The 13,449-nt window shown below is 37.1% G+C and overlaps 1 protein-coding gene across 1 annotated transcript; it reads right to left on the bottom strand.

Annotated features, from left to right (window-relative positions):
* Positions 1 to 431: 431 nt before the first annotated feature.
* LIN7C (lin-7 homolog C, crumbs cell polarity complex component) lies at positions 432 to 10,296 on the bottom strand. Its single transcript, XM_010964747.3, has 5 exons — positions 10,223 to 10,296; positions 6,927 to 7,045; positions 6,590 to 6,661; positions 4,829 to 5,038; positions 432 to 4,239 (listed from the first exon to the last, which is right to left on the bottom strand). Exons 1-5 carry the CDS (start codon positions 10,257 to 10,259, stop codon positions 4,084 to 4,086), a joined length of 594 nt encoding a protein of 197 aa, XP_010963049.1. The 5' UTR covers positions 10,260 to 10,296; the 3' UTR covers positions 432 to 4,083.
* Between the last annotated feature and the right edge of the window lie 3,153 nt (positions 10,297 to 13,449).

Below are 13,449 nucleotides of genomic sequence, written 5' to 3'. Positions count from 1 at the left end.
GCTATTTTATATGAAAGTAACAGTAAACACAAACAAGACTTACTCTGCAGGCATCTTTCAAAGGGTTTTACAGATCATAACGCCTACAGGCATCCTACTACACAGGAGAGACGGGGGAACTAAGGCACAGAGCAGTATCTCGTGTCAGGTTACACAGTCATGACGAGTCTAAGCTTCAAGTTGGCGTAGGCAGGCTCCAGATTCTGTCCTCTCAATCACATACCATACAATCTCTCTTAAAATAACACAAGAGAATTTTTTCTGTAGTTATATTTTATGAAAGACAAAGCAAAATATAGGAATTTGAGGTTTCATTCCAGTAACCACCACAGATTATGATTCACCTCATTTAAAAGTTATTTTATACATGTCTTTCAGAAACACATCTATTGTGTAGTTACATCATTTTTTTTTCAAATCCAAAGACCAAGAATATAAGTAATACAGATTTATTTCAAGTAAGTGTTAAGAATCAGAACTGAATTGATAAATGAAGTCATCCACTGAAAAAAATGTTAAATCCATTTTGGCTATTATATTCCTTTACCTCAAACTTAAGAATTAAAGTAGAAGCATATTGTTTGCTAATGTTTTTAAAAACTATGTTCAGATACAAATTAGTTTGGAAGTTCTTGAAAATTTAATGAGCAAGCAATTTGGTTTTTTCCACTATTTCATCATTACAGAGCTGCAAAATCTTTGAAGAAACACTATTAGTGACATTTTTTGAACAATGAAAAGTATAAAACCAGATTGTTAGCAGAGGAGACAACAAAATGTAAGTTAGGAAATTCATAAACATACATTTATTCAAGAAATACAATTACTGGAGTCCTTGATATTTCAATGATCATTCCACATTATAAAATATTCACAACATATATTCTTTTAAGTCTACACCAAGTCATGCTGACATTCTTTTCAGATAAGCCATAGCCATTTCTTCTATTAAATGCTGTAATATCCATTTATATTGTAAACAAAGTATTTGAGCCAAATTATTTAAGTCCTCGAGCAAAGTAACTTTCAAAAATTTAGAAGAGGAAGACAGTGACTTTTTAAAAAACACATCTGAATTCTCAAACCTCAAAGCACTAGGCCACTATAATCTAGTATGACACTAATGGATAAAGTGGCCATATTAAGACAGCACGTAATTATCAACAACAATATTTCTCATCTGCAATTTTTAAACATGCTTTCTTTAACAATAAATATTTATTTTTATAGGTTTTAAAGGCAAAGGGGGCAGAAAGGTGACAGATATTGAAAGTTTACATTTAAACTACTGACAGGAGGAAGGGACGAAAGGAAGGAGGGAGGGAGGAAGGAAGAAAAAGGTAGACTGTAATTACTTTCCAAATAAGGAATGCCATGTACCTTTTATTCCTAAAGAAATTACTAAGAAATATAACCAATCATTACATTTACAGCTATTTAACAGTAGCTGTAAATTGAATTATTCTATTCTGATACTTCCAGAGTCCAGTGTACTTAGAGCATTTTACAAAGGGGTAAACTAGTGGTTCTCAACCCTAGGTGCACCTTAGAACCAACTAGAAAGCTTAAAAAAAAAAAAAAAAAAAAAGCCAAAAAACAAGCATCTGGCCCCACCTCAAAGATTCTGATTTAGTTGGTGTGGGATGGGACTCAGTGTCACCATTTTTTAAAGGTCTGCAGGGTGTTCTAATGTGCAGCTGAGGCTGAGAATCACTGAGTCAACTCATTTGGAAAAACCAAGAAAATAAATGGAAACTGGAGAGGGAAGACAATTTATATTTATAATTTACAAATCAAACACCTATTATACACTATGTGCCTAGTTATGTTCATGAATCATACATTTATAAGATGAAAATTCCCTTCATTTCCTCATGATACTAGACCACTACTGTACATCTTTGCCACCGAATGACTGAATTCTTGTATGGTCAGGATTTAAAATTCTGGGACACACTATGAAAACTGCATTAACGAAAATAAACTACTGCTACTCATGCTGAACAGGAGCAAGCAAAACTACTGTATTTGGCTCTTTTAAGCTACCCATATTTTAAGAATTATAAATAAGTGCCAACCCACACAAAGAACAGATTGTGGATTACTGTAGAAGGAAAAAAAAATAGCTTACTCAACTTACTAAGTTTCAACACCAAAAAAGATTTAACTTGGCTGAATGTTCTGAAACAGCTGAGATACTGAACCAGGAAGCTATAATTTATAATGAAATGTTGACACACCCTTAGAAGCTACTGCAGCTGCAGCAATACTAAAATAAGATTTCCTCAGGGTTTACCAGCAATGCAAGAACACGAGCATAACAGTAACAGTACTGTTTTCATATGCACCAACACATCTCTTTAATATATAAAGCTCTACAACAAATACCTTTAATAATTTTATAATTAAATTAAGTCCATAATTCTTCTACACTACTTCGGTCTCAACATTTTAAAACATCAATTAATTTTGGAAATATACAATTTAACAACATGATCCTATCAAGAACAAGCACATTTTGCAGTGGACTAAAGACACATTCAACCATGCAATCCAGTGTTCAATACCTAAATGATAAATAACAATGCTGATTGACTTGTATTCTGAAAAATTATTGAAAACTGGAATAATCTTTTAAGACTCACAGTGCTCACAAACATGCAGAAAAAGATAACACATTTCCATTCTTCCAGAAGGAATGTTACAAAATGCCCACTCTTTGCACAGGGTTGATAATTATACTAAATTCCTTATATATTTTAATCCACTTTTTCTTTCTAGCACCTGTCACTTAAAATTTCAAAAAGCCATACAAATGAACCTTAGTTCTTTAACTTCTGCCTTTAAAAAGACCTGTCACAGTCATCCACTAATAGCTGCCTTTCAGTAAAACAGTGACATCCAGTGGACAAATGAAAAGTATCTCTCAGAATTCTCATCATTATATTTGAATCATAAACAAAGATCACATCTCTAAATCCAACCATTTTAATATGAATGAGTTCCTACTCATTTTGACAAGAGTCTGCAGATTCTTACAAATGCATCACCTTACAATCTCTATATGTCTTAAACATACCTTCTATCTTTTTCTTATTTAGCATCAATTCTTTAAATTGAGCTACTTAAGAGATGTTAACTCTTGAGTGAGGTTAAAGTATTACTTTTTCTTCTTTGCTATCTCCCACCACAAACTAACTGGCTCACTTCTAGGAATGGAAGGACCAAAATATAAGAAGTATATTTAAATAAAAATGAGTAGCATTAAAAAAATTTGCAAAAGATAAAACCTAAACCTCTTTTGCATTTGTAATTTACGATACACTGTTGAATATAAAGAGAGATGTAATCAGTAATGCTAACAATCAAATTACATTCTCCTGCCTCACTGCTCAAATATTATGAAAGAATACATATTTTAGCAATGATTGTTTCAGTGTTTAAAAACTTTTATAAATCAGTATAAATGAGTATTCATTATATAGTATGTTTAAATAAAAGTAAAAAACTTCCACTGTGCTGGGTTATAATTTACCATTGATTATACATAGTGTGTGTTCCAGATACAAAACGCAGCAGCGATGTTAATTAACATTAGCAGTGTGATGAACTGCTGTAGCTGAGACTGTCATGTGTAATTTCTTGGAAAATCATAAAGAAATGTTGTAGGTTAAAGAAAAATAAAGCAAACAAAGTATGGAGAACTGTTATTTTTAAATAAGCAGCCAAATAAAGAAAACTTTTTTCCCTAAAAAAAGATTAAGAATGTAAAAGTACATTTGAATATTAAAAAAGCATTTTTAAAAATCTATAACAACTTTATGACAAAATCTGCATTTGAAAAAGGCCTGTAAAAACAGCAGGACACAATTGCCCTCATCACCTTTTTACTTTTTCTTGTCAGAAAAAAGAGTATGCATCTCTGGAACCATAAGTGATGTTAAAACAGGCAGGTATAAAATGGCAGGGAGGATTTCATGGGAAGTTTGTTTTTTTACAATCATTGGCATTGTAGCCATCAGTAGGTCACAAGTAAAACTTCTCTAGCTAAAAGCAAAATGGAATATAAAGTTTTTAACTGCATTAGGTTTGTTGCCTGCGTTTTGCTGATCTCATCTTTTCAAAGCGTGACTCCATTTCTTCTAAGACCTTGGGTGTGTACCGCACCACTAATTTAACCTTTCCTTGAGCTGCTTTCAGCAGTTCTACAGCTTTTTCATGATGCTCTCCTTCAACACTCTAGGAAAAAACAACACAAAGACATAAGCACAATTAGCATCTAGGCTTTCTAAGCGACTCAAAATGAAAAATGTTTAAAATAAGTGTAACTAAAAAAGTTTTAATATTGTATCATTTCAAATTATAAACCTATGAGATAATCCTGCTTTATCATTTTAATCAGTGTAAAATCCTCTGCTAAGTCATTCTGTTTGTAGTCCAGGAAATGGTTTTTAAGTTCCAAATAATTAGCATATCAGTCTACACATCCTATTATTTCACCAGATCAGAATTAAATCAAGTAACTGCCATTCTATAAGATAAAATTGAGGGTAGACTTTTAATGTATTGCCTTAACTATGAAAGAGCTTAATTACATCAAAAAATCACACTAAGCCTTGCTAATTTACATTGGAAAGAAGCAGAACACACATGTACAGTGCTTAAAAAAGTATCACTGTACTAATAGTAGTGCCTAAGATTCCCCCAAAGGATTTCTAAACTACAAAGCTTCTTTGGTTTTTCCCTACAATTTCTGTTTCTCTAACTCAAATACACCCCCAAGTGGTCACAACACATTACTACAAGTAGAAATAAAAAGTACCCTTACCACTCCATTAACAGAAAGGAGCTGATCTCCTCGCTTGAGGCCCCCATGTCTATCAGCAATTCCACCTGGAATTATTCGAGATATATAGATTGGAGAGTTTTGTTCTTTGCCTCCCATAATATTGAATCCAAGGCCTTCTTCTGTTTTTGGTAGCTCAACAACTCGAGGATGAGAATGTCCTTCACTGGCAGCAAATGCAGCAACAGTAGCCTGAAGGGAAATTTTACGTATTAAAAAAAGTAATAATAAGACTTTTGTTTACTTCATTCTTTTGTCCCTTTTTAGAAACTACTTTTGAAGTCAGTATTTTTGATGTTTGAATGTCCACAAACTCACTGACAGTTCTGAGAAGGAAAGCTAACCAGATGGTGTTTTAAAGAGGACAACAGGAAAGCCAACCCTGGACTATGCAGGAAGTGTTGAGATCTTTTAGACCACTCCTAGTCCTTCCAGTGCCTGGAACCTCTGTGCCCTGCTTGGCAAGCAGGTTTGCTAGAAAGATGAACACTATGCACATTAAAGAGGAGAATCCCTCCCCAGCATGCCAGCAGCCCTGAGCATTAGGGCTGGTCATTCTGGCTCCTTTAGGGGCTTTTGGGCAGGGCACAACCTACCTACATAGCTTGTAAGGAGGTAGGTGTCCTTGTATGCAGTAATTTGGCTGCTGCACTATCTGTACTGTGTACTAACTCACTCATCTAGAAATAACATGGAGAAAAAGAGGTGTACCTCTAGCTGATGTGAATTTTTCTTGTAGCTTTAGTTAACTATCTAGTTACTACTGAAACTCCACAGCAAATGAAACAGAGCCACATCTTTAAAACTTTAAAATTTAAACTAATTAGACTAATTCTAACACAAAACTGAGATTTTTGGTTTCATCTTGCTTTCAAAGGTAATTAAGTAATTGGGAACTATTTTTTTGTGTGTGTGTTGGATCAGGGTACATAAGCAAAAATGGGAAGGAAGGGAGAAAGAAAATCAAGATTTGTTGAAAACCACTATCATCACATTCTAAGCTCTAAAAGAGGCCTCATTTTAGAGACAATGGAACCAAGGCTCACAAATTCAGAAAGCTGGGAAAGTCAGGAATTAAACCCAAGTTTTAATTTTTTTTCTACTCTGTCAAACTATATTCACATGTTTAAGTGTTTGTACTCAGTAGAGAATCTAGTATTTCCTTTTGTGAACCAGTAACTACCAATGAATAATGACTAACTCTAGTATAAGTCACCTACTGCTGATATTAACTTACTCTAACAACACATGATGGACACTGAGGTCAACATTTGGTTTGAGGAAAATAGTGGTTCAGAAAAACTACATAAAAACTGCTACCTGCAGCTCTGAAGAGGAAAGGGCAACACAGGGTAGTGCCCTAGATCTCCCATTTACCATTTGCATGGTCTGAGGCACATAAGCTAATCTGACGCCTCCTCACCAATAAATGAGGATCATAATTCATACCTCAGAATTTTTATGAATATTTACATGATGATAAATTATCTTATATATAGCAACTATGTATATGGTATGTGTATTATTTGTGTGCAAGTACATTTTTAAGCATCATCTAAACTGCATAAAATAGCTTTCATAAAGTCAATAAAAAGTCCTGTTTCTTAGTAATTGAGAAGTTTAGCATAGCTTGAAAGATACTGTTAGTTTTCAAAATAAACCTATTATGAATCTAATAATTGCACATTTTAAACCTCTAATTGATGAAGAGTTCTCTCACTTTAAGTAAATGAAAAAATGTACCTTTGCAGTCGCATTAGCTCTTACTTCAGGGCTGCTACTGATGTCCACAGTCTCATAGACATGTTCATACACCTGCAAAACCCAAAGTTACCACTGCGATTTTAAATCTCAGAATATACCATGTTTGAGTTCTTAGTGAAATTAATGAATGTGTTAAAATTTCAGACAAAGTTATACATCTTTGTAAAGTGTTTTTCTATTAGAAATTCCAAAAATGAGAGGGGCAGGTTCTAATGCTTTTCTAAAGTTCACTTTCTTAAGAAATTCTGAATCCAAATTTTTATCTTACCTAATTAATTCAGGGTTTTTTCTGTAAATTTTAATCCCATTTACTCACCTCTCTTACAGCATTGCAGAATTCACTTTGAAGGACTCGCTGTAAAGCCTGAAGTTTCTGTGGTGGTACCTCTCCACTCCTCTGTAGTTTTTCCAACAATTCAATTGCTCTACAAATATCTAGAGTTAAACAAACACACTGTGATAGATAATTTTCTTGGAATATTCTCTAAATGCCTACATAACAGTGGAGCATTGAGGGTCTATTCCTCAATGATTAACAATATATAGAACTAAGAGGAAAAATGAATTAAGAGTGTGAATTTGTGTGTTGTGTGTGTATTCACGTATGGAGGATGGGAATGTAAATTTTACAGCAGATTAGGAAGAAAATATTGATGTTGCACAAGTATAAAACTTGGAAAACAGCATCTCTGAGAGACACAGGGAAATGAAATAAAAAGTATTAAGTGTCACAGGAAAGGACTGGAGCTCAAATGTGACAGACACATGAACACCGTACTGCTTCAGGAAAGCTGACAGTATTATCAGAAACTATTTAGTCAAAATTTACCTACCACCATTTGGTTACCACTAGTAACCAAAGCACTGAACAGTATAAAACACTGTGTGCCAGTGAAATCACTGTTTATTTCCCAAAAGAAAACATAATATATATGTAGACATGAAAACTCTTCAATAACAGGTGCAGTCAGTAGCAGGGACACATTTAAAACAATGATACAAATGAGTAAAATTAACTGGTCTGTTTTCAACTTAGGATCATTAACACAGTGTTTTAATTAAGGCAAGCTCAGTCAAATACATGTTTACAAAATACAGAATAGAAAACAATTAGTTTTGTGAACCTGGTCTCAATAACAGCTGTGGGATTTTGAGCAAGTTACTTAACCTCCCCATGTCTCAGTTTTTCCACTGCAAATGGAAGTTAACAGTATCTCCTTTATAAGAATTACTTGACGACTAAAACAAAAAATACACAGAAAGGGCCTGGCATACAGCAAACATAAATGTTATGTTACATTAGCACCAATCAATCATAATTATTAAGGGGTTGTATACATTTATACAAATATATTAAGCGTGTTAGGCAATTCTCATTGGGAAGTGTGAGGATAAATGTTTTAAGAATTAAGAAATTTTGTAAAATTCAGTCGTGTTTCAACACTGACTATCTCTACTTTGTTTTTTTAAAACTGTTTTTGCACCACAGGGGGCTAGAGTACCTATCATTCTACTTTCCTTGCCTCCTTTTGTCTTAAGTGGAAGAAGTTCTGAATTTTATATTATACTAAAGGATTGGAACTTTTTCTGTACAGAATTAGTATGGCCCTCCTTGTGTCTGCAGCTGGGGAAGTAGAAATACATATAGTGAAAAAAGAAGCAGATTCTTCAATTTCAGGTAATAAAAGCTTCAACTGATGTTAATCAAATGCCATGGAAACAAGACTTTCCCCATTCTGGTCTCCCACCATCAGAATGGATAGTGAATGGGGAGTGTTAGTTCATCAACTATTTTGATTTACAAAGTTACAATATGCAAGCTACACAAAAATTTCCAACAAAGAGTTGAAAAAGCAATACTCTTTATTACATATATTATTACATAAAATACTCTTTACTGTACCCAAGATGTGCTCAAATGTGTTCCACTGAATCTCGTTTTGATGATGTTGAAAGCATTCAGGATCTTGATCGTATGCTCTAATTTTATACTGTGGGACTGCTGGGAGAGTTTCTTAACAGTCTGTTAAACAGAATGCTAAATAAGAACCAGAGTTGGTGTAATCTGACTTTCTCATCCTGCTAACTGGCATCCACTAGTAATTTATCCTACTAGGTTGCTGAACCTTCTACTGTGGAACAGAAATGAACTCTGAAAAAGGAAAAAAAACAAAGCCATGACTACCAAAACTAAATGCCAGAGATAAAGTTTCACATTTTGTACTGCATTTAAAAATACAAAAGACCGCCAACGTGTTAGAAATCCACAAATGACTTTCAAAGAAAAACACCTACTCCTGTTAACACCAAACAGATTTGTTCCCATCCACAAAGCACAGTGCCATTGTGCTCAGAAAGATGTCACAGTCTTAGCACTAACTTAGCAAGTCTTCCCAAAGTGAACTACTCCTCTGGCAAAAATGATGCTTTAATAGCCTGGTGGGCCGGACGAAAACAACATCATTTTAAACAGACTTACAAACAGTGAACACCACAGGGAATAGACAAAGTGTGCATTTGTTTGTGTGAAGGCACGAGGAAAGACATTTTTCCAAATATAATAATTCAAAAAATGTAGTCCCTTCTTAGAGCGGAAGTTCTACTATTCAGACTGTAACTGCGAACGTTAGTATTTGCGAGATAGTTTCAATCTCCATCCTATACTTTGTTTACTACTAGTACTCAAAATATTTAGTTTGTACTTTTTGGCTCTTACCAATGACTTAACATTGGTATGTCAAAAGTATGCTTGAAATTATTTGAACTAAAGGATTTGGGGAGGAAAGAGCGAAATGCTGAAAATCTGCAACAGGATTCTTTTAGGCCCTGTACTTTCACTGGCTTTTCAGTTTCTAATCGCTCAGCAGAACGGGTTTTATTTTCCTCGACAGCCTACTCTAAAAAGCAAGCAACCAGCCCGTTAGCAAAGGTCGCATCTGTAAAGAAAGAATAAGACTGCACTTTTCAAGGCTTTTATATTCTACCACTATTCCTCCTAGTTATGTAACCTCCTTCCCAGGACCACATCAGTAGAATTGTTTTTAAAGCACCCTCTGCTTACCTGGGAGGGGCACCACAGCCAGGAAACACCCCATTACAAATACAACTGAGGTTGTAGTGGAAGCAATGATAGAATTTGTGCGTAAAGAAGGGGGGTTCCGCGGGAATGTGCAGTGTGTCCGGGATGTGTGGGGGAAGGCGGGGACGCTAGATTTGTGCACGCATCAATACGGGCAGTGCGTGTAGTCTGTCCGAACTGGGCGTGTAATGTGTGCACAGCTTGACACGTCTCAGAACGCTGGGTCTGCCGTGCCCTCCCAGGGGCCCGGCACAGCCACGGCGTGTGCGGCGTGTGTCCGCGAACGCAGACATGTGGTGCAGAAGTGTGCGGCGCTCCGGGGCGCTCCGCGCGAACAGCCGAGGGGTCTGGGTACCAGCCCAGGGCAACAAGCGCCCACCCTGGGGCCCGGCACAGCCACGGCGGCGGCCACCGGCGCCAGCGCGAGGGACAGCCTGGTTCCGGGTCTCAGAGCTTGGCTGCCCCACCCCCCTGGCGACACGGAACCCCCCACCCCCTCCGCCCACGTCGGTCCCAGCCTCGGCCCCACTTACCCCTCTCCAGTCGCACAGGTTCCCCAAGCGCCGCCATCTTCTCCCTTTGCCTGCAGACCCACAGGAAATGACGACAGAAGGGCTGCGGTGGAGGGGCGGGGCCTAGCGGGAGCCCGGAGCGAGAGCCGGCCAGTATCGCGAGAGCGGGAGCCGCAGCTCTGGGGCTCCCGGAGTGGAGAGTACCTGGGTCGGAATTCGCGAGGTCGGCTTTGTGCTGCGCCGTGAGCGGTCGTGACGTTCTCAGATTCCCCCTTCCTCCTGTGGTTGAAAAGAGTCCCTTTCCCGATTCTTACGGCCTGCCGCTGGATTCAAGCCTTCTCCCACCCACGTGGAACCCTTAGTTCCAACCTGGCCATTCGTGGCCCTAGGAGCCAGCACTGCTCAATTCTCCTCTGGCCTCAGTTTCCCCTTCTGTCTGACAAAGAATCCTGTCTCCGACGTTCTTAGCATTCTTAAACAATGAGATTCGGTGACAAGTGTGTGAGTGAGATGTAGATTCTCCATTTGTGGCTACCTTGCTTTAGCAACCCAACGCACAGGTCTTCCCTAGAAATCTGTTTGTGAATAAGGATGGAAAGTGCAAAAGGCATGAAATACCCGAGGAGCGAGAGAACGAGGCACTTTGGTGCACCCCAAAGTAACAGTTTTAAAAAGCTGATCCAAAATCTTATGTAAATGAAATACGAAGACGCAAATAATATTCCTAATACATTGTAGATTCTTAGGGCCACTTTTTAAAATTTTATGAACCAAGAAAAATCTTAATCCTTAATGAATATAAGTGAATAAGTGAAATACTAATTTGCCCAGTACTTAGATTTTACTAATGTTTATTCAAGCTCTAGTCTGTGTTGTTAACCGGTTAGGGCCTTTCACAAACAAGTTTTCAACACTACATGACAGGATTGTTTTAACAACCTCCTGGTTGTCCCGACCCACCTGTTCTATTCAATTATAATACTTACTTCTAATCCATCAAGAGTACCACCATTGTACCGTTTTCCTCCTTGAACCTGGGTTGCATTATCAAAAGTTCCTATTCAAAATTTTCCGTGGCTTCTCCCCATATTTCCTATTTATAAAGCCTTGCATACTCTGAGCCTAACTCATCCATCTAACCTCAGTTCGCATTATCCCTCAAAGACAAAAACCAATAGAAGTTGAATATTCAAAACCACATTTCTTCTATTTCTTTAACTGAGTTATAGTCAGTTTACAATGTTGTGTCAATTTCTGGCGTACAGCACAATTTTTCAGTCATACATGAATATACATGTATTCGTTTTCATATTCCTTTTCACTGTGAGCTACTATAAGATCTTGAATATATTTCCCTGTGCTATACAGTATAAACTTGTTTATCTATTCTATATATACCTGTCAGATCTGCAAATCTCAAACTCCCAGTCTGTCCCTCCCCACTCCCCTCCCCCCTGGCAACCACAAGTTTGTATTCTATGTTTGTGAGTCTGTTTCTAAAACCACGTTTCTTCTTGTTTTTAAGTCTTCATTTATGTTGTTCTTATGTGTAATGCCCTTCTTCATCTTTTCCTGTTCTCCAAACTGTATACATCCTCAAACTGAACCCAGTTTTCAGAGAGAATAAAATGAATAAAAAGTCACATTCTCAGGATTGGGAATCAGAACATTACAGATCATTGATTATTTGAAGCATAGGTAAGGAAGAAAAAAGTCTTAGGAGCTATTTCTGAGCTGGGAAAATATGATTCAATTAACTAACAACCCATTTATAGTCAACATAAAAAATAAATGAAGGAGTCAGTTAATTCTTAAGGAGAAAACTCCTAAAATGTCCCTCCCTAATTCATATATCTTTGACAATTAGAGTTGGGAGAGACCTAGAGACTTCCAGCTCCTTCACTTTACAAAAGAGGAGACTAATTACAGTCCTGAGTCTCAGCGGAGGCAATTGTGAGCACAAATGAAGCTGGGGTGCTTTTGCTTTTATGCCTCTGCCAGGTTATTAAATCCCCCAGCTTCCTAATCAAGAATTGCCCTTCCTATGGAAGAACTCCTCTTCACCTGTTGCTTCCTCATATTACTTCCTGCCTCAGAGATGAAGAGGAACACAAATTAGAATAGGAAGTCTGGGTCTAGACAAATCCCAGTGAAAGCTAAATTATCCAAATTTAATCTTTCTCTAAGAAATGCAAGTCCCAAGTAGGCTGCCAGGTATGAAACCTTTCTTAACCCAAGACATTGCAGATCGAATGTACTAAGACAGCATCGATTAAGAGAAAAATGGAGTGGGTGGGGAAAACTGGGGGTAAGAGGCTGTCTAGGGAAGCTAGGAACGTGGAAAGTAATATGAGGAAGCCAGACACTCCAAGTGGAATATTTTACTATTTCATTGCCTGTTGAACCATATACAAACAGGCACTACCATACAGAATAGATACTTAAAACAGCTATGTCTTATTACAAGGTAAAACTTTACTCTTAAGGGACCTATTCAGTACAATTAGAGTCTCAGTAGTCCTTTCTTTTTCCAACAGTTTCTATAATATCCTCCTTAGAAAAGCAAATTTTTAGATAAATGTCTTTCTTCATTTGAAGTGAATGATCTTGTCAAATGTGAGATAACCTGCATTTTAAATAAGTTAAACAATATATTAAAACACTTGGTCTAATCAATTAAATACTACAACACAGGGAAATCTCTTCAAGAATACCTTCTGAAGGGAATTTTTCTTGGTCACAGATCTCAGCTCAGAACACAAAACCCCATCTCGAAGTACCAGAAATCTAAAGGAAACCCTACTTGTTGTCAGAATGAGTTGCAGATTATATTAAAGTGTAAGGGTTTACTTTTTTAATGTCAATTGTTTCATCATCACTCTACAGTACATGTAAAGGCACAGATTGATGTATTTTTCTGGCATCTTCCTGACGCACCCTTGCCCTAAATAAATCTGTTTGCCAGGATCTTGTCGCTTAAATTAGCCATCTCAAACTCTTGGTCCTGCCAACACAGGCAATTGTGCCAATGTTCTCAGCATTTACTGGCACACGAGCTGTTGCCTTTTCTTTGGCTTTCTATGTGTACCTAAGGCCATCATCCTTCCTTACCAAGACAGCAGTCTGGCTTATGTGTCACTGAAACAGACTTCAGAATTGTTTGGACTCACTCTGGTTCTCTCCAGGGTGTGCATTCTGCACGATGTATTTTCAGCCACACAGTATATTGTTCAGAATTTGTCGTGCAC

This window comes from Camelus bactrianus, chromosome 10 (genome assembly GCF_048773025.1).
Source record: "Camelus bactrianus isolate YW-2024 breed Bactrian camel chromosome 10, ASM4877302v1, whole genome shotgun sequence".
Lineage (NCBI taxonomy): Eukaryota > Metazoa > Chordata > Mammalia > Artiodactyla > Camelidae > Camelus > Camelus bactrianus.
Note: the sequence above shows the minus strand (reverse complement) of the source record. Positions and strands in the feature narration are given on the sequence as shown.